At 44.4% G+C, this 21328-nt stretch overlaps 1 protein-coding gene and 1 pseudogene across 1 annotated transcript; both read left to right on the plus strand.

The window, feature by feature from the left end:
- Window positions 1-709: 709 nt before the first annotated feature.
- LOC124595847 lies at window positions 710-19675 on the plus strand. The gene is made up of 3 exons (XM_047134753.1): window positions 710-798; window positions 10856-11732; window positions 19170-19675. The coding sequence occupies exons 2-3, from the start codon at window positions 10875-10877 to the stop codon at window positions 19563-19565; spliced, it is 1254 nt and encodes a 417-aa protein (XP_046990709.1). The 5' UTR covers window positions 710-798; window positions 10856-10874; the 3' UTR covers window positions 19566-19675.
- On the plus strand, window positions 11956-12073 carry LOC124597205 (annotated as a pseudogene).
- Window positions 19676-21328: the final 1653 nt, after the last annotated feature.

The following is a 21328-nucleotide window of genomic DNA, read 5'->3' on the forward strand; positions in this document are numbered from 1 at the left end:
TGTAAGAGCTACTCCAAAAAGGCACATAGGTAGGTTGGCGCAGGCTAGGAGTTCGTGGCGGGCCTCCTCAAACTAGTCAGGAGAGTGACAAGAAGAAAAAAAATCATCTGTACGACCGCTTTTAGAACTAAGCTGTTAACAGCTTGTTTTATGTTTCTGTGGTCATAGCCGTTAACTTAATCTACAAGGTGGCTAAAAAAACTAAATGAATGGGTATTATGAAATAAAGGACACAAAACTTAATAATGGTTCACTAGTCCACCCACAAAGTAATCACTCATGGCTGTAAATCATTTATGGCAACATTCTTCATCATTTTGTCGTTGGCAATCACAGAACGAAATAACAGATGGAAGTCTGGGCCATGCTGTTTGCATGGGATTGAGCAACTGCCACTGAAGACTGAATAATCACAAATGATCGATCGTTCAATGACCCATGCGAAAAAACTCCAAGGTACATGCAAACCCTATGAGTTATCATGGTAAGTAAAATCAACTGTTAACAACAGAAATAACAAGAAATTCTCCAAGTATTGCACGCACAGTACAGTGACTTCGTTCAATGAGGCGCTAGTTGCTCAAGAGAACGGAGATACCGAGCAACAGCGCGAGTTCGTGGAAGCTGCCGACGAAGGCCGAAGGTTGTCGAACGCAGTCGATTTAAGCTGACAACAGCGCCATGCAAGGCCACGCGCTCCCGTGTGTGTAGTGCACTGGTGGGGAGATAGCACATAACCTGGTGAGTTGCCATTGGCTGTTGACTGCATCGTAACAAGATCATCCGGATTCTTGCGGGGTGAGTACACTCGCGCTTCCGCTACCGGTGGTTTGGAGATGTGAGCAACGATACGTATTTGATACAGGCCTCATACAGCAATGAAACAGGTATAAGAAATTAGTGATTCTGATAAAGAACGCCTTTTATGACGTTGGAAGACTTCTGAGCTTCTTGCTGGCAGAATGGTGTAGTAAACAACTGAAACGTGTAGTTGATACGTGCTCTGCTTATTGCAAAAAATTATATACGAATGTGTGGTGTCTGTTGTTTCAGACATGTCTGAAAGAACAGACACCCCGAGGAATCTTTAGCTGTGATACTGTTATACATTATACATAAATTGAATGTTTCTCCCCACTCCACCTTCAATTTACATATACTGCAGAAACGTGCTTCTACACAAAAAGGAATGTCTAATTTAATTCTGTGTAGTGATCCATAAAATTCTGACTTTTAATCATACATTTCACTTACTATATGTCCGAATAAGATTTTCTTGTCTTATGAATTCCATCTCCGTGACAAAGCAGCTGTTCTTGTATCTGTTTACCGAGCGAGGTGGCGCAGTGGGTAGCATACTGGACTCTCATTCGGGAGGACGACGGTTCAATCCCGCGTCCACCCATCCCGATTTAGGTTTTCTGTGATTTTCCTAAATCGCTCCACGCAAATGCCGGGATAGTTCCTCTGAAAGGGCACGACCGCTTTCCTTCCCCATTATTCCCTAATCCGATGAGACCGATGACCTCACTGTCTGGTCTCATTCCCAAAAAGAACCCAAACCCCGTATGTATTTCGCTTTATTTTATTTTCGATTTAGTCTGAGTAGCTGTATTTTCGCGATCGATTTCACTTATGGCCTACGCTGCCTTTGTTTGGTATAAGATGTGATGGACAATTCAGTATGCTAAATTTGCAGCACTTGCTCGACTATTTCAAAATTTTTATTTTCCATCTTCAAATGTCACCTGTTTTTGAGCGAATGTGAATATTATATGTTATTAGTGGACACACAAGAAAAAATTTAAATTAAATACAGAGGTTAAGGAGAGGACAGACCACATCCAGAAGATCATGTTTAGACATCTTTGTTATTTCTTTTTTTTTAATCTGATTTTATTATATTTTACGGCACATGTAGTGATCCTATGAGAGATCAGGAAGTTTCAGAAATGGCAGTAACGTTTTATGTGTTATGCAAGTGACATTATCAAGAAAAAAAAAACAAATATCAAAGTAGCTGCTAATAAAATATGCTTGAAAATAAAGAAGTAGGTACTTTAAGTTTAACGTACCGGCAGTGACAGTTTCATTAGAGACAGGGCTCAGGCCATCACTGGGAATGGATGAGGAAGGAAATCGGTCCTGTCCCTTCCAAGTGAACAATCTCAGCAATTGTCCTAAGCGATTTAGGGAAACCAGTGAAACCTAACTCAAGATGACTAGATGGGGATTTCAACTACAGTAGCTTACCACTGCGCCACCTCAGTCGGAGAGGACATAAATACTTAATATCGTTCACTTCGAAATTTGTAATTGGGGTTCTTTACGATGGATGGTGGAGCTACCAAAAACCGACGTATCTTACTGACTTTTTATGCACGAAAGGGTGTATACAAAGCGATACGACACCCAGAAATTTAAGGAGGATATACATGAAGGGATTGACAATGTCTCCACAAAACCATATGAGAATAATAAAAGTGTAAGTCAAGTACCTGTAACCACTCATGAGGGACCATATCAAATTGGTTTGCTGTTTCTCACACAAAAAGGCGCAAGAAACTTCGAAAGACAGACTACTTACGACTGTGACAAATATGAGGTTTATTATAAAAATAAAATTTACAAATGAGTACGCAATAGTGGAAAGTGAATTCAAATCATTTGGTGGTTAATATGGAGGATGTAAGGTTTCGTCACTTTAGGAAGCATTATGTCACACAATGCCGATTAAGTACAGCCAGGCGATGTGAGCTTCCTTTGACAGAAGAAATCCACTACCGTAAAAAATTAGTTATGTTTATCATGTAGGTACGTACAATTTCATCTTTTAGGTCTGGTTGTTTTGCCTTTAACTGAATATATTTCGTCTACTCGTAGTAGGCATCACCAGTGGCCTATAACATAAAGCAAATTATTTAGTTGCAGCTAGTACGTCTTAATTCATATATTTCTGGACTATTGCAGATATATTATTAATTAAAACACACACACACAGGCGTAATAGTCTACGACATGTGTTATTAATTACAGAAATCGGTTTTCTGCTGTTACATCATCATCAGCTACAAAGATAAATATGTGGTGCAATGAAATTTAGTAGGATCAAACATTATAAACTAGTTCTTCTACGGAGTATTTTCATTTTCAGCGTAAATGCGATGTAATTTTTTTTTTTTTTTTTGTGTGTGTGTGGGAGGGGGGGGGGGGGGATGGGTCATCAGTCTTCTGACTAGTTTGATGCGGCTCGCCACGAATTCCTGTCCTGTGCTAACCTCTTCATCTCAGAGTAGCACTTGCCGCCTACGTCCTCAATTATTTGCTGGATGAATACCAATCTGTCTCCCTTTAGCGTTTTTTCCCTCTATTGTTCCCTCTAGTACCATGAAAATCATTCCCTCATGTCTTAACAGATGTCCTATCATTCTGTCCCTTCTCCATATCAGTGTTTTCCACATATTTCATTCCTCTCCGATTCTGCGCAGAACCTCCTCATTCCTTACGTTATCAGTCCACCTAATTTTCAACATTCGTCTGCAACACCACATCTCAAATGATTTATTCTCTTCTGTTGCGGTTTTCCCGCAGTCCATCCTTCACTACCATACAATGCGGTACTCCAGACGTACGTTATCAGAAATTTCTTACTCATATTAAGGCCTATTTTTGATACTAGTAGACCTCTATTGGCCAGGAATGCCCTTTTTTGCCACAGCTAGTCTACTTTTGATTTCCTCCTTGCTCCGTCCGTCATAGGTTATTTTACTGCGTAGGTAGCTGAATTCCTTAACTCCATCTACTTCGTAACCATCAATCCTTGTATTAAGTTTCTCGCTGTTCCCATTTCTGCTACTTCTCATTACTTTCGTCTTTCTTCGATTTACTCTCAATCCATATTCTCTACTAATTAGATTGTTCATTCCGTTTAGCAGATCACGTAATACTTCACTTTCACTTAGAATAGCAATGTCATCCGCGAATCGTATCGTTGATATCCTTTCACCTTGAATTTTAATTCCAATCCTGAACTTTTCTTTTACTTTCATCATTGCTTCTTCGACGTACAAATTGAACAGCAGGGGCGAAAGACTACATTCCTGTCTTACACCCGTTTTAAACCGAGAACTTCGTTCTTGTTCGTCCACTCTTATTAATCCCTTCTTGGTTCTTGCCAATAATGTATATTACCCATCTCTCCCTATGGCTTAACCCTGTTGTTCTCAGAATTTCGAGCATTTTGCACCATTTTACATTGCCGAAGGCTTTTCCCAGGTCGACAAATCCTGTGAACGTGTCCTGATTGCAAGATAGATCAACTTCCTTCCTTTATGGACTTGATGTAATACTTCACGTTGTATCTTGTAACGTTGGCCTTCTATAAACAGGTGGTCTGAGGAATAGAGTGTCTGTATTTAAGTTTCCGACTTCCGTGGTGTTCCTTCAAGTGGGTGAATTTGCCCTTGCCAGAACGATAGATAGTGAATTTTTCCACAATTACCAATAACTTTATAGTACCGGGTGATCAAAAAGTCAGTACAAATTTGAAAAATTAATAAACCACGGAATAATGTAGATAGAGACGTAAAATTTGACACACATGCTTGGAATGACATGGGGTTTTATTAGAACCAAAAAAGTTCACAAAATGTCTGACAGATGGCGATGGACAGCAAAACGTCAGTGACTGCGCATGACAATCGTGTATAAAAGGAGCTGTAATGAGAGAGAGAGAGTCAGATGCGCCAGCAGTCGCAGCATGTTGACGTTACTTGAAAAGGCGCTTTTAATTAAGCTGTATTATCAGAATGGGGAATGTGCTAGTTCAGCGTTACGATTCTATCGCCATAGGAAGGGAATTCGAACGGCTAAAGGTCCGTTGACAAATGCAGCTGTGGCGAGAATGATTTCGAAGTTCGGAGCCACGAGATGTTCAGACGATAGACCCCGTAGTGGCCGACCGAGCACAAGGTGTAATGTTGCTGAGACTGTTCAGAAACAAATGGAGACTGTAGCGGGTTCGTCTACGCACGGGGAAGTCAGCGCTCGTGCAGTCGCAAGTCGCACCGGCAATCCATACATTACTGTTTGGTTGGCACTTAGGCGTACCCTCCGATGCTATCCGTACAAAATCCATCGCCATCATGAACTGTCACCTGGCGATATAGTCAAGCGGAGGGCATTTGCGGTGTGGGCGTTTCAGAAGGTGGCGGAAGATGACGAATGGTTGATTAACGTGTTGTGGACCAACGAAACTCATTTCACGCTCCGAGGGTCTGTCAAGGCCCACAACTGCAGAATTTGGGCTACCGAAAATCCTATAACTGTCGTGGAAACTCCATTTCACGACGAGAAAGTCACGGAATGGGTTGGATTTACCACATCTACCGTTATCGGGCCTTTTTTCTTCGAGGAAATGCGTGATTCTGCTTTTGTAACTGCTACCGTGACGGGTAAGAGGTACGCCGATATGTTACAGAATCGTATCATCCCCAGCCTGGGTGATAAACACCTGCTGGAACGTACGATGTTTATGCAGGATGGCGCTCCACCCCATATTGCTAGACGGGTGAAAGATCTCTTGCGCGCGTCGTTTGTTGATGATCGTGTGCTCAGCCGCCATGCTTGTCACGCTTGGCCTCCCCGGTCCCCAGACCTCAGTCCGCGTGATTATTGGCTTTGGGGTTACCTGAAGTCGCAAGTGTATCGTGATCGACCGACATCTCTAGGGATATTGAAAGACAACATCCGACGCCAATGCCTCACCATAACTCTGGACATGCTTTACAATGCTGTTCATAACATTATTCCTCGACTGCAGCTATTGTTGAGGAATGATGGTGGACGTATTGAGCATTTCCTGTAAAGAACATCGTCTTTGCTTTGTCTTACTTTGTTATGGTAATTATTGCTATTCTAATCAGATGAAGCGCCATCTGTCGGACATTTTTTGAACTTTTGTATTTTTTTGGTTCTAATAAAACCCCAAGTCATTCCAAGCATGTGTGTCAATTTGTACCACTCTATCTACATTATTCCGTGATTTATTCAGTTTTCAAATTTATACTGACTTTTTGATCACCCGGTAATTCTACTCTTGCATATATCTTCCTGTCCTGTCACAGCTTTTCATTTCTTTTGGATTGTGGTGTTTGGTTTGACTATGCTCATGCTGTGTTTTTTGAGGATGTTACCAATTTTGCTTGTGAGTTGGTTGTGGTATCTTCTGACGTGCCATTTTAATGAACAAAATTCACCTCCTCACTGCGATACAAACAGACATGGCCATCTTATGCCACAATAATAAAATAAAAAGAATAGTGACGCTCCAAGATGAGCATTTCATGCAGAGGGCCATAAATAAACACGAAATTATGCTCAACAACAAAAAAGAGCTAACAGAAAAACAAAATCAATTCATAGGTTGTGTTATTGTTGTGGTCTTCAGTCCTGAGACTGGTTTGATGCAGCTCTCCATGCTACCCTATCCTGTGCAAGCTTCTTCATCTCCCAGTACTTACCGCAACCTATATCCTTCTGAATCCGCTTAGTGTATTCATCTCTTGGTCTCCCTCTACGATTTTTACCCTCCACGCTGCCCTCCAATGCTAAATTTGTGATCCCTTGATGCCTCAGAACATGTCCTACTAACTGGTCCCTTCTTTTTGTCAAGTTGTGCCACAAACTCCTCTTCTCCCTAATTCTATTCAATACTTCATCATTAGTTATGTGATCTAGCCATCTAATCTTCAGCATTCTTCTGTTGCACCAAATTTCGAAAGCTTCTATTCTCTTCTTGTCTAAACTATTTATCGTCCATGTTTCACTTCCATACATGGCTACACTCCATACAAATACTTTAAGAAACGACTTCCTGACGCTTAAATCTATACTCGATGTTAACAAATTCCTCTTCTTCAGAAACGCTTTCCTTGCCATTGCCAGTCTATACTTTATATCTTCTCTACTTCGACCATCATCAATTATTTTGCTCCCCAAATAGCAAAACTCCTTTACTACTTTGAGTGTCTCATTTCCTAATCTAATTCGCTCAGCATCACCCGACTTAATTCGACTACATTCCATTATCCTCGTTTTGTTTTTGTTGATGTTGCTGTTATATCCTCCTTTCAAGACACTGTCCATTCCGTTCAACTGGTCTTCCAAGACCTTTGCTGTCTCTGATAGAATTACAATGTCATCGGCGAACCTCAAAGTTTTTATTTCTTCTCCATGGATTTTAATACCTAGTCCGAATTTTTCTTTTGTTTCTTTTACATCTTGCTCAATATACAGATTGAATAACATCGGGGAGAGGCTACAACCCTGCCTCACTCCTTTCCCAACCACTGCTTTCCTTTCATGCCCCTCGACTCTTGTAACTGCCATCTGGTTTCTGCACAAATTGTAAATAGCCTTTCGCTATTGTGGAGAATACTTCAAACAATAGTATGTTGACCGACCCGTCTCTACGATGGCAACGAGACAGCAGCGGCATCTACACGAAGAGGTCGTAAGCGCTGCACCGCCTGGCCGTGGCTCAGTTGAAGACTAGCCACTCTACGAGCTCTACACCAACGACTTAGGAACTGTATATTCTCACTTGTATTGGACATTGTCTGTACTGATGAGATTTCTTATTTTGCCTGTCGCCTATTGCTTGCGACACAGAACTGTAAAGTTTCAAAGTACTGTCATTTATCTTACTGTACTAAAAGTTCATTAATACGATTTGCTTGAATTAGTTTCTAGTGATCCGAGAAAGCAGGTTTCCTAGGCGCTCCATATTCGACGAGTAGGCAGGACACAACAGACACTATACCGCAGTTATTAGTTTCACTACACGTAACGTTTCCTGGTGCACACTGAAAATTAAGGTGCTCAATTCCTGTAGGGATGACTGAGGGATCATGGGAGTTGAGTGGGAGTGAGACCACTTAATGTGTGTGTGTGTGTGTGTGTGTGTGTGTGTGTGTGTGTGTGTGTGTGTACGTGTGTGCGCAGACGCGCGAGCGCGCGCTTGTGGATATGTGTTTAACTTTCATTTAATTCATTATTTTTCAGTTATTTAATATACATTTTGTAAGCTTTCTAAACCAGTATCTTTTAATTTCTATATTGTTGTAGTAACCTATACAACCTGAGTCGAAACAAGGCCCCGGGAGTAGACAACATTCCATTACAACTCCTGACGGCCTTGGGAGAACCAGTCCTTACAAAACTCTACCTTCTGGTGAGCAAGATGTATGAAACAGGTAAAATACCCTCAGACATCAAGAAGAATATAATAATTCCAATCCCAAGGAAAGCAGGTGTTGACAGATGTGAAAATTAACGAACTATCAGTTTAATAAGTCACAGCTCCAAAATACTAACGCGAATTCTTTACAGGCGAATGGAAAAACTGGTAGAAGCCGACCTCGGGGAAGATCAGTTTGGATTCCGTAGAAATATTGGAACACGTGAGGCAATACTGACCTTACGACTTATCTTAGAAGAAGATTAAGGAAAGGCAAATCTACGTTTGTAGCATTTGTAAACCTAGAGATAGCTTTTGACAATGTTGACTGGAATACTCTCTTTCAAAGGCCTGCCCTGACACCGCTCCTGGGCCAGATCGCATCTACTGTCAGATGCTGAAACACCTTTCAGTGGACTGGAAGCGATGCCTCCTCGCTCTTTACAACCGTATTTGGGTCGAGGGTGAATTTCCGTCGCAATGGCGGGAAAGCATAGTCATCCCCGTTTTGAAACCTGGCAAGAACCCTTTGGAGGTGGACAGCTACCGTCCCATTAGCCTCACCAACGTTCTTTGCAAGCTTCTCGAACGGATGGTGAGCCGGCGCTTGAATTGGGTACTGGAGTCTCGGGATCTCCTGGCTCCGTCTCAGGGTGGGTTCCGTAAAGGCCGCTCTGCCGCCGACAATCTGGTGAGCCTGGAATCTGCCATCCGTACGGCCTTTGCCCGCCGTCAGCACCTCATCGCTGTCTTTTTTTACATGGGGAAGGCGTACGATACGACGTGGCGCCATCACATCCTCTCTACACGTCATGATTGGGGTATTCGGGGTCCACTGCCGATTTTCATCCGAAATTTTTTTGTCGTGTCGTACTTTCCGCGTGCAAGTAGCGGCCTCCCATAGTGCCTCCCGAGTCCAGGACAATGGGGTACCACAGGGATCTGTCCTCAGTGTCTGCCTGTTTTTAATTGCAATAAACGGGCTCGCTGCAGCGGAGGGAACTTCTGTCTCAGCTTCGCTGTATGCTGACGACTTCTGCCTCTACTATAGCTCCATTAGCATTGCAGCTGCTGAACGTCAGCTGCAGGGCGTTATCTGCAAGGCGCAGTCTTGGGCTGTAGCGCATGGTTTCCAGTTTTCGGCTGCCAAGACCTGCGTTATGCATTTCTGCCGGCGACGAACGGTCCACCCTGAGCCGCGGCTTTATCTTGCCGGCGAACTTCTTGCTGTGGTGGTGGAGTCACATAGGTTTTTGGGTGTGGTTTTTGATGCCCAGTTGACTTTGCTGCCTCATATTCGGCAGCTAAAACGGATGTGTTGGCAGCATCTAAATGCTCTGCGATGCTTGAGCCACACCAGGTGGGGCGCCGACCGATCTACCCTCTTACGGCTCTACCAGGCGTTAATCCAGTCTCGTCTGGATTATGGGAGCCTTGCTTATGGCTTAGCATCTCCATCTGCGCTGCGGGTGCTGGACCCAATCCTAGACAGCGGAATACGAGTTGCCTCTGGTGCCTTCTGGACAAGCCCTGTCGACAGCATACTTGCGGTTAAAGCGCCAACATTTACTGGCCGCTTATGCTGCTCATGTTTTTAGCTTCCCCGGGCATCCAAACTATCGTCTCCTTTTCCCACAGTCAGTCGTCCATCTCCCAGATCGTCGGCCCCGGTCGGGTTGTACGATCGCCGTCCGCGTCGGAAAGCTTCTCTCTGGGCCCCTCTGCGTACACCACCGTGGTGTGTGCCCCGCCCTTGCCTTTGACTCGACTTGGCACAGGGCCCGAAGACTTAGTCCCTCCGGAGGCCTTCCGTCGCCGCTTTTATTCCATCCTCGCCATGTATAAGGGCTCTGGCGTTCTTTACACGGACGGTTCGATGGTTGCTGGTCGTGTTGGTTATGCTTTAACTCTAGGGAACCATTCCGAACAACGTTCATTGCCAGCTGGCTGCAGCGTTTTCACTGCTGAGCTGGTCGCCATCGTTCGTGCCCTAGAGTATATCCGCTCCTGCTCAGGTGAGTCCTTCGTTATCTGTAGCGACTCCCTGAGCAGTTTACGAGCTATCGACCAGTGCTTCCCTCGCTCTCGTCTGGTGATGGCTGTCCAGGAGTCCCTGCATACTCTTTCCCGTTGCGGCCGATCTGTGGTCTATATGTGGACCCCTGGCCATGTTGGGATACGCGGCAATGAAAATGTTGACCGCCTGGCGAAAGAGGCCACCAGTAAACCATCTCTGGACGTTAGGCTCCCGGCGACTGATTTGCGGGCAATCTTAGGCCCAAACTTTTCGATTTATGGGACACTGAATGGCGCAACCAGCCCGTGCCAAACAAACTCCGTCCTATCAAGGAGACGACGACTGTGTGGCGGTCATCCATGCGGGTCCCTCGCAAGGAGTCTGTTGTCCTCTGCCTGCTGCGCATTGGACACACTCGGCTGAAGCACGGCCACTTATTGTCTATGAGAGTTCAAAGTGTGTATACATTTTTTTGACGCACCCTGTATTGTTGTATGTTTGTCTTTGTGTGTAGTTTTTATTTCTATTTATTTTTTTATCTAGGTGCCCGGTGAGATAGATGACGAGAGACTTACTTTGAAATCCCCATATGTTCACAGATTTTTCTTCTGGGGCAACATGATTGGCACTGAAGCTGAAATTTCGTCCTTTCCTTCTTGGATCAACAAACAGTTCATAGAGACTGTGCTGAATAACGGACACGACGAAACTAAGCTGATAGTGGAAACCATCGACCTCCAACCTGGCTGCAAAGAGGGCATGAGCCACACAAGCAACATCTTCAGGGTTGCAGCCACCGTCAGACGAGGAGAATCCGCCACCTGTGAAAAGAGAAGCATCATACTAAAGTGCCTGCAGGAAAACTGGGAGACTAAAGACGTGCCGAAGGACAGCGACCCGACTGAGATGGAGACGTTGCTGCTGGGTGAGGTGATGCCAGAGGTGCACAGGCTGATTAGGAGTGTGGAGGGCGAGGCGTTCCGGCCTGTGGCGCCGCTCTGCTACTTGACAGGTAGAAGCCCCGTCCCGTTCCTCGCCATTGAGGACCTCTCGCCGGCCGGCTTCATGACGGCGGATCCTGCGCGCCCTCTTGACTACCAGCACTGCGCAGCAGTTATGCGCGCATACGCCCGCCTGCACGCCGCCTCGGCGAGGGTCCTCAAAGACCGGCCCCACTACAAAACGCTCTGTGACCCGAAGAAGAGCGTGACGGAGGGCACACAGCAGTACTTCCGACAGCTCTCTGACAAAATCTTTAAAGCCGCGGCACGGCAGCTTAGAGTTCACAAAGGATACGAGAGCTACGCTGAAAAGTATGAACGGCTTGCAGAAAAATACACACGTGACGTCTTCAGGTACTGGAGATCAAGCGAAATAAGGCTGCCCGTTATGCTGCATGGCGACTGCTGGAAGAATAATTTTATGTTTACATATGTGAATGAAAATATTACAGATGTTAGAATTATAGATTTTCAGGTAAGATCATGTTTTTATTTTCGTATTGACCCACAAGGGCCATGCAACAACTTTCTCTTCTTTATTACTTATTTTCTATTACTCTAGTACTCCACCTTCTCCCTTGTTCCCGCTACCTTAGCGCTGTCCATTTTTTTCCTAATTTCTTATTCTTATGTGCTTTGAATACCTCCTGAAATTAGTAAATTATTCTTAAAAAATTTTGCATTGTTATACCTAATTCGGCAACGGCCTCGCCGCAGTGGATACACCGGTTCCCGTGAAATCACCGAAGTTAAGCGCTGTCGGGCGAGGTCGGCACTTGGATGGGTGACCATCCAGGCCGCCATGCGCTGTTGCCATTTTTCGAGGTGCATTCAGCCTCGTGATGCCAATGGAGGAGCTACTCGACTGAATAGTAGAGGCTTCGGTCAAGAATACCATCATAACGACCGAGAGAGCGGTGTGCTGACCCCACGCCCATCCTATCCGCATCCTCCACTGAGGATGACACGGCGGTCGGATGGTCTCGGTAGGCCACACGTGGCCAGAAGACGGACTGCTTTTTTATATCTAATACCTTGATTTCATTTCTTTCTAGTTAATATTAATAATAATTATTATTTATTTTATTTATAGTATGGCAATACAGACACATAAGAAAGAAACAAACAAATCACTAATATAACAAACTTTAACAATTGCAAACAATCATTACTAATATAACAAAGTTTAAGGATCACAAACAAACATAGAAACTGGCACTTAGCATAGCTTATGCCTTCTATGTTTATGTGACAAATTCGAACCACGGGTCCGAGTTTCCTGGTCAGAGGGACCTGAGAAGGGCCGTTTGGTCTGTCTGGTGACATAACTCTTACTCAAAGTGTCTAATAGTCAGGAGAGCCTCAGATTATCTGACTGCCAGTATGCGCTAGTTCATTTAGCGTTACCTAGGATGCACGTGTAGTGTTATACTACGGACGCGAACTAGCTTTACACCCCAATAATAATAATGAGCGTATGGCATTGGTGGCCGGGAGACCCCTCGTGGGCCGGTTCAGCCGCCACTCCACAAGTTCTTTAACGCCACTACGGCGACTTGCGAGTGAACGAGGATGAAAGACACACAACACCCAGTCATCTCGAGGCACAGAAAATCCCTGACCCAGCCGTGAGTCGAACCTAGTACCCCGTGCGCGGGAAGCGAGAACGCTTCCGCAAGACCAAGAGTCGCAGACTCTTTCTCGTTGCTTCATTATTTATGTAGGCAGGCTGTTGTTGATATTTTTCACTCCTTGCCCACAAACACAGGAATATTTACTTCGTTAGCCTGTTCTCGTTGATTATGCAGATCTACTCAAAAAACATTAACCATCACCTTGCTGTTACATAAGATATTTTCTGTATATTTCGGTAGAGCTAGTCAAAAGTCACTAGTCATGCGATACGTCCTTTACTACGTCGCACCTCTTTTTGCGCGGCAATATGCTGCAGCTCGACGTGGCATAGACTCAACAAGTCGTTGGGAGACCCCTGCAAAAATATTGAGCCGTGCTGCCTACATAGCCGTCCATAATTGCGAAAGAGTTGCCGGTGCCGGATTCTGTGTACGAACTGTCCTCTCGATTATGTCCCATAAATGTTCGAAAATGTTCAATGAGATTCATGACGGGCGTTCTGGATAGCCAAATAATTCGCTCGAACTGTCCAGAATGTTCCTTAAATCAGTCGCGAACAATTTTGGTCCATTCACAAAGAGCTTAGTCGTCCATAAAAACTCAATCGTAGTTTGGGAACACGAAGTCCACGACGACTGCAAATGGGCTCAAAGTAGTTCAGAGGAACCAGCCTGTTCTGCATAAACACAGCCCTCGCCATTATGGTGCCACCACCGGCTTTCACAGTGCCATGTTGACAACTTTGATCCATGGATTCGTGGGGTCTTCGTCATACTCGAATCAAACCATCATCTCTTACCAACTGAAACTGGGACTCATACGACGAAAGCACTGTTTTCCAGTCGTCTAGCGTTCACGAGCCGAGGATATGCGCTGCAGGCGATGTCGTGCTATTAGCAAACGACGTCACGTCGGTCGTCTGCTGCCATAGCTCCTTAACGCCAGATTTCGCCAAACTGTCGTAACTGATACGTTCGTCGTAAGTCCCTTATAGATTTATGCTTTTATTTCACACAGTCTTGCTTGCCTGTTAGCACTGACAACTCTACGCAAACGACGCAGCTCTCGGTCGTTAGGTGACATCTGAATACTCAGTTCACTAACGATTTCTGAGATGAAATGCCACGTGCGTCCAACTCCAACTAGTGTTTTGCGTTCAGAGCCTGTTAATCGTACGGCGATAAGCACGCAGGAAACTTTTCCACATGAATCGCCTGAGTGCAAATGATATCCCTACCAATGCACTGCCTTTTTGTACTTTGTGTACGCGGCGCTACCGCCATCTGTAGATGTGCATATCTGTACCCCGTAACTTTCGTTACCTCAGTGCATTCTTCAAATAATCTATTTTTCTTGTTTTGTAAATAAAACGTTCTTTTCATGCTGCAACTTAATTTATTTTTTCGAGACGCGTCTGAGAAAAATAAGTTGCATCAAGGAAAGGCGGTTTTATTTACAAAACAGGTATTTCTGTGCTTGCTGCGGACCGTGGCCAAGCAAACAGACATGTAATCCTACTTTCAAGTATCTCCATTCTGTCCATCTTGCAGTCCACAGTTAAGCATTTACATTTATGCAAACATTTTGGTCTCACAGCTGGGGGTTGATGTTTTAGTGCAGAATTTTATTTTATGTATATTCACTTTTTTCTTCATTTCTTAAACAAGGGCCCAGGCAGGCAGCCTGCGATCTCACCTAGTGCAGTGCCAGGTTCATTTCAGTCAAATCCCAGGTGAGCTGGCAACACGGCACATAAGTATCCAATTGGGAATATTGGGGAGTGGATTTCCAGTTCCTACATTTATCTTACGTCCAAGGAAAGAGTTCGAAATACCATGGTCGGAACTCAAGGGCTGGAGCTATTTAAAATTTGTGTCCGGGATAATATGTCTCGCAGAAAGATATGAATGCCTAGTATATGTCCGCATATTCATTGGTGTGTGTAACAGAGCAAAGGCTGTGGCTTACACAATAGCCACAATATATTTACTGAAATATCTAGAGTTCTTGGTAACTAAATACATTTTTTGTCGTTCTCTAGGTGGAGCGGGCAGTTAGAGTAATGACTCACATAGAACCAGGGACTTTTTAGCCAAATATCATGCGAGGGTGCGGGGCACAGATAGTCCCAGATGGGAATATTTGGAGCGTATTTCTAGTTCCAGCACATGCCTTACGACTGTGGGAAATCTCCCAAATACGCTGGTCACAACTGAGGGATCAAAGCTGTTTTTAATCTAATTAGGAGTCACTATGACCCTCACACATAATTAATGCCTTGTGTATGTGAAAGTGTGTTTGCTTATGAATGCACAATGTCAAGTCGTTGATTTGCATCACTACCCAGCGCAGCTGATGCTAACGACGATGTGGGACCGTAGTCGTGGTATTAACATGTTAATACCTGATACTGTTTTAAAAGTCAGATCTGAGGGCAACGAGTGACAGAATGCGCAAAAGTGACCTAATGAATGCCTAGATAGTTTTTGATGGATGAATCCAAAGTATCATCATCATAAAATTTCGTAGTACTAGGTATATCTACCGCTAATGGTAGAGGCAGGACACTATAATTTAGTTTCTGAATAAGCTGACACATTGATGTTCATCCTGAGCCCCTACATGGGTGGACTACCAATAGTTGCTAACGGCAGAATACTCTCTGTTTAGAAGACGTTATCCGAAACATAAGTTTAGTGGTTTAGTGAGGATCCTGGAGAATGACACCTGCTCATGTGAGACGATGTTCTCACCACTTGCCAGAGTTTAAAAGGGGCATGTGATCGGCTGGTCGAAGTATGCCTTATCCACGCAAGTGGCCTGTTTGGATGTGGCAGTGCACAATGATCGACTGAATGGCAACTAAAGGAAAACCACAGAGGCCTGCAAAATTGCCTACGTGCACAAGGCTCACCATACATCTTTCACATCTACATTTTCATATTTCTACTTTATGTTCTGCTCCCATTATTAAACTGTCTCTCTGTGGGAGGGGTGGGGTGATAGCGGCCACTGGCATTTGCCCGAGTTCCAAGAGACACATCCCTAAAACCTCAGACGGGGTCGTGTTCTGTTTTACTTTTATCTTATTCTATTATTTACTTCTGTTCTATTTGTACTTGTAGTTCCTCTTCTGAGTTGCTTAGTATATGTATTAGAAGTCACGTTGTGATGTTCAGCTGTTTTTGCTGCTGTCAATCTCCATTCATTCTTTTATAATATTTGTTAGTGTGTGATACTGGAAAGCTGAGAAGTTTAGATCGATGGTCGTTTCAGTTAGTAGTTCGGCGATCACACTGGATTATTTGCGTTTATTTTTTCCTACTCACTCTACATCCACATAAGTACTCCCCAAGCCACCGTATGGCACATGGTGGAGGTACCCTGTACCACTAGTTGCGATTTCCTTCCTTTTTCCTCTCGAAAACAGAGGGAGGGAAAAACGATTCTCTATATGCCTCCGTACGTGCTCTAGTTTCTCATATCTTCACGGTACTTTGCGAAATCTGCGTCTGCGGCAGTAGAATCGTTATACAGTCAGTTTCAGTTCCAGTTCTCTACATTTCTCGATGGTGTTCCTCGGAAACAACATCGCATTCCCTCCAGGGATTCCCAGTTCCCGAAGCATTTTCGTAATACCGGCGTTTTGTTCAAGCTTAGCAGCTCGCTTTTGAATACGAACTTGTGCGGATCCCAAACACTTGAGCAGTGCTCAAGGACATCACACACACGTCCATGCCCGAGGCAGGATTCGAATCTGAGACCGTAGCGGTCGCGCGGTTCCAGCCTGTAGCGCCTAGAACAGCTATGCCACCACGGCTGGCAATCTCTTCTATAGCTAAAACATACTTTCCCAAAAGTCAACAATTGGCCCTCTTTGCCACAATCCTCGCATGCTCGTTCCATTTCATATAGCTTTGCTACGTTACGCTACTGAATCAAGCGAGACACTACTCGTGCTGTATCCGAACTATATGGGTTTGTTTCACCTGTTTCACATGTAGAGCTAGCTGCCATTCATCACACAAACTAGAAACTGTGACCTCCTACAGTGATAGAATCAGCAGCACACAACCGCAGATGCTGCCCACCCTGTCCGCCAGATCATTTGTGTATGTAGAAAATAATAGTGGTGCTACCATACTACCCTGGGGCACTCCTGACGATACTCTTGTCTTTGATGACCACTTGCCGTCGAGAACAACATACTAGGTTCTGTTCTTAAGAAATCTTCGAGTCACTACCATATCTGTGAGCCAGTTCCATATACTCGTACCTTCGTTAACAGTCTGCCGTGGGGTACGGTGTCAAATGGTTTCCGGAAATCTAGAAATTAGGAATCAGCATGTTGCCCTTCATCCATAGTTTGTAGTATATTATGTGAGAAAAGGGCAAGCTGAGTTTCGCACGGGTGATGCTATGCTGTTTCATGTGTTTGCTTCTCTCTCTCTCAAGGAAATTTATTATATTGTAACTGAGAATCAGTTCGAGAATTCTGCAGCAAACATATGTTAAGGATATTGGTATGTAATTTTGCTGGTCCGTTCTTTTATGCCCCTTTTCCAGTCGCTTGGGTCTTCGCTCTGGGCGAGAGTTTCGCGATAAATGCAAGCTAAGCAAGGGGCCAATGCCGCTTAGTCTCCTTTGTAAAACAGGAATGGGATTCCATCCGGACCTGGCGACTTACTTGTTGTCAGCCCTTTCAGTTGTTTCTCTACGCGGGGATGCTTATTACTAAGTTGTCCATATGGGAAAAGGTTCGATAGTCAAACGATGGTATTTTTGTACGATTCTCGTGAGTGAACATTTTATTAAATATTACATTTAAGCTTTCGTTTTGCTATCTTCAGCTGCTGCAGCAGACTGTCAACGAGTGACTTATTGGAAGATTTAGACCTGCTTAGAGATCATAGGATCAGAATTTTCTCGGGTTCTCTGCCAGATCTTTTGCTAGGATGTGACGGTAGTAGTCATTGAATACTTTGCGCATAGACCTTTTCACAAACACACGAATCTCTGCAAATCTTTGCTTGTAGTAATTTGTGCCTTCTCTTTTGAACCGAGGGTGTAACAGCCTGTGCTTCCTGAGCATTTTACGAATTTCCTTGTTAATCCATGCTGGCTCTTTTCCGTCCTTAATCCGCTTACTAGGCACGTAGTTCTCCAGACTGCGATATACAGTCTGTTCAAGCTCTGCCAGTAATTCCTCTACGTCCATCTTAGTGGGTCTAAGTGACGTCAGTTCAATATCTGAGGGAGATGCTAACAGCTGCTTATCTGCTATTATCTAGCAGAAACACTCTGCTAGCCCTCTTGATCCACCACGATCACTCAACCCGTCTTTATATTGACAGTGTCGGTAAGGTCTGGCCTGCTTGTAGACCCACTGCGTGTGGGCTGTCGAAATAGCTGATCAAATCAAGACAGTTTGCGGAAAATGTGTTCACAACTCAAAACTACCCCCCCCCCCCTCCCATCTGTAAACCACCCTGTAATGAATCCATACTCGATAGGCTGAAGTTAGTACTACGTGATCTGGATTTTACGCGATTCTGACTGTAGGCTTTCTTTGAATAACACGTAAAATTATCCAACTATTTATTAGGTTTCACCTAAACCTGTTATACGCTACCATGTAACTTCACTCTGACACTCAACTTCGCCCTTAATAGAGACAATATTTTTCTCAACTCCAATGAACACTCACCCGCCTATGGCGTCTAATCTGTCTTTCCGAGATACGTTCCATAAGTAGCAATATTACGATGGTGTGCTCACAGACTGTGTTGTTTCTTGTTCTTGGATGCAGTCTACCAATTATTCTGTAGGTCTTTCTGTTCGAAGTATCTTCAAGACATTTGTTTTACTTGCTAGTCGAACTGCTGCTGCGAATTTTAGAATTATCTCGTAAAAGCTTTTTACTATGCACTAGCGTTTCATCCCTGGTAGCATGAGCTATCGATGTTTTAGTTTCAGTATGTTCCTCAAGTTTTCTGAGATTGCAATGTTGCGTGCGGTACCTCAGGATGGCTATCAGACTCTCATCCAACAAAATCAGTGCCAGTGCATTCTAACGCAAAGCAGTGAAACAAGTGACCATTTTGTTGCTCATTTAACTTGATATTCTAATCGCTGAGATAAAATCTCATGAGCTCCCGCATTCCCTATCACCTTCTAGGTGCTTAACTTTTTTCGTCCGAGAATGTTCCTCTTAATCTGTAGGCACCATAGACTTATCCAGTAAAGATGTTGTAAAGTTACTGTTTTGCTGTCTCAGCTCAGCAAAGTGCACAGCGGAGCGGCGGACCTGCTGTACTTCCTGTACATGAACGCCAGCGAGGAGGTGCACCGCGACCACCTGGACACGCTGCTGGCCGACTACCACGGCACGCTGGTGGCGCTCCTGCGTCTGCTGGACATGGCTGCCGAGGCGGACAGCTACCCCCTGGAGGCTCTCGTTGAGGACATGCAGACGGGAGGGGCCTGCGCTGTCTTCTTCTGCGCGCTCAGCTGTATGTCGGTCACGTCGCACAAGTACGGTGCCGAGTTCGAGAAGTTGTTCCATCGTGCGGACTACTCGGGGTCTTTCCTGGAAGATGCTTTCAGAAATCCCTACTCTGTTTCCTATTTGAAATACCTCACACCAATATTTGACAGAAACGGTTTCCTATGAGCTAACTGGGCCACAGAGTGCTTTAGTAAGTTCTTGTATCATCCACAACGGTACGTGGTGCAGTCAGCACACAAGTACTTTGACCAGTGCTCTCTGACGTATTTCTGTTATGGTTTCGCTGTTGTTCATTTTTGTGGTGAAAACACTGAAAAATAAAGTCTTCGCTTTCACTAGATTATTGCTGCAATTGGGAAGTTTATATAATACAATGAGTCTGAGAAATGCAATGGTGATGAAACTGCCCCCATATTTTATCACATCTTGCGTCTTTTTTCTCCTCCATTGTGCACCACATTTGAATTTGTTACAGGAGAGTAGCAGGCGTTTCAAAACACGACCATTGCTTAGACCTGCGATGAAACTCCCAAAAGAAGAAGTCTTTCAGCATTGTATCTGACAGTCAGGCTGGCCGTGGGTACAAATTAAGGAAGATTAACATTTAACATCCCATTATCGACGAAGGCGTTACACAGTTCAAGATCACCTTGATGAAGGACGAGGAAGGAATTTGCCCATGCCCTTTTAAGGAACCACGTTGACATTTGCTGGAACAATTTAGGGAACCGCAGGATCTAGATGGTTGGACAGGCATTTGAACTGTCATCCACCCAAATATGAGATCAGCGTCTTATTGAAAACCTCACCTTTTAAACGGAAAGATGGAGGAACCCCTTACTGATACCAGGAAGTGCCGGGTGTTAGAGTATTTCAAACCATTTTACTGTCTGGCGATATGCTGTACTATTGGGGGTGCTCAGGGTAGGAAGATGGACAACTAGCCAGTCATGGTGGACGTGGAAAATCTCGTTTTCTTGTGGAACAAAGTTCGAGAACAATTAGAGCAAAGAAGTGGGGATGTAGATCATGCTTTTATGGAAGCCAGATCCAGAGAAAATGGCCATATGAGGTCCAACACTCTTGCTGTGTCTTGCAACCCACACATCATTCTTCTCCAGCACTCATTATTGGCAAATCACTTTGGTGTATGTCGCTGGTTTGTCAGCAGATTACAAGGGACTACAGCTTCTGCTGAGACTTCGAATTTGTCTAGAACACAGGACACAGTAAAGGTGCTTGGAAAATGCGACGAAAATTTAAGCGGAGGAAAATTTTTAGTTGGCAACAAAAATTCACAACTCGCCCAATACTGGTAGGGCGACCAGCATTTCCCTCCCCCTTCTATATATGGCAGGGTAATTCATCTTGAGGCCGGCCGAAGTGGCCGTGCGGTTAAAGGCGCTGCAGTCTGGAACCGCAAGACCGCTACGGTCGCAGGTTCGAATCCTTAGGTTAGTTAGGTTTAACTAGTTCTAAGTTCTAGGGGACTAATGACCTCAGCAGTTGAGTCCCATAGTGCTCAGAGCCATTTGAACCATTTGAATTCATCTTGAGGGCTTAACAGGTAGGGGTAACAAGGGTCCATTTGGCTGAAATTGCCATATTGACAAACATTTTATATGATCCTTCTATATTTTTTTTGCAACTGGTCTTGACATCGGCTGTGGAGCTCTTGATGAGGTAAAACTGTACGGTGATGTTGTAAAATGGCCACGGAGCTCTGGAAGCGATGAAACCAGATGGTGACGGCATCATTTCCTGCAGCAGTTGGGTAACACGAGCAGTAGGTACAGCCATTAGTCCAGAATACACATACGACTGGTATTAACGTAGACCCTTGTAGAGACATAAGAAAAAAATGGTAAGACGTTAGATAACAAGGGGAAGATTTACAAAATTCTCTCAACCTCACAAATAAACTTGTG

This window comes from Schistocerca americana, chromosome 2, assembly GCF_021461395.2.
Source record: "Schistocerca americana isolate TAMUIC-IGC-003095 chromosome 2, iqSchAmer2.1, whole genome shotgun sequence".
NCBI classification, from domain to species: domain Eukaryota; kingdom Metazoa; phylum Arthropoda; class Insecta; order Orthoptera; family Acrididae; genus Schistocerca; species Schistocerca americana.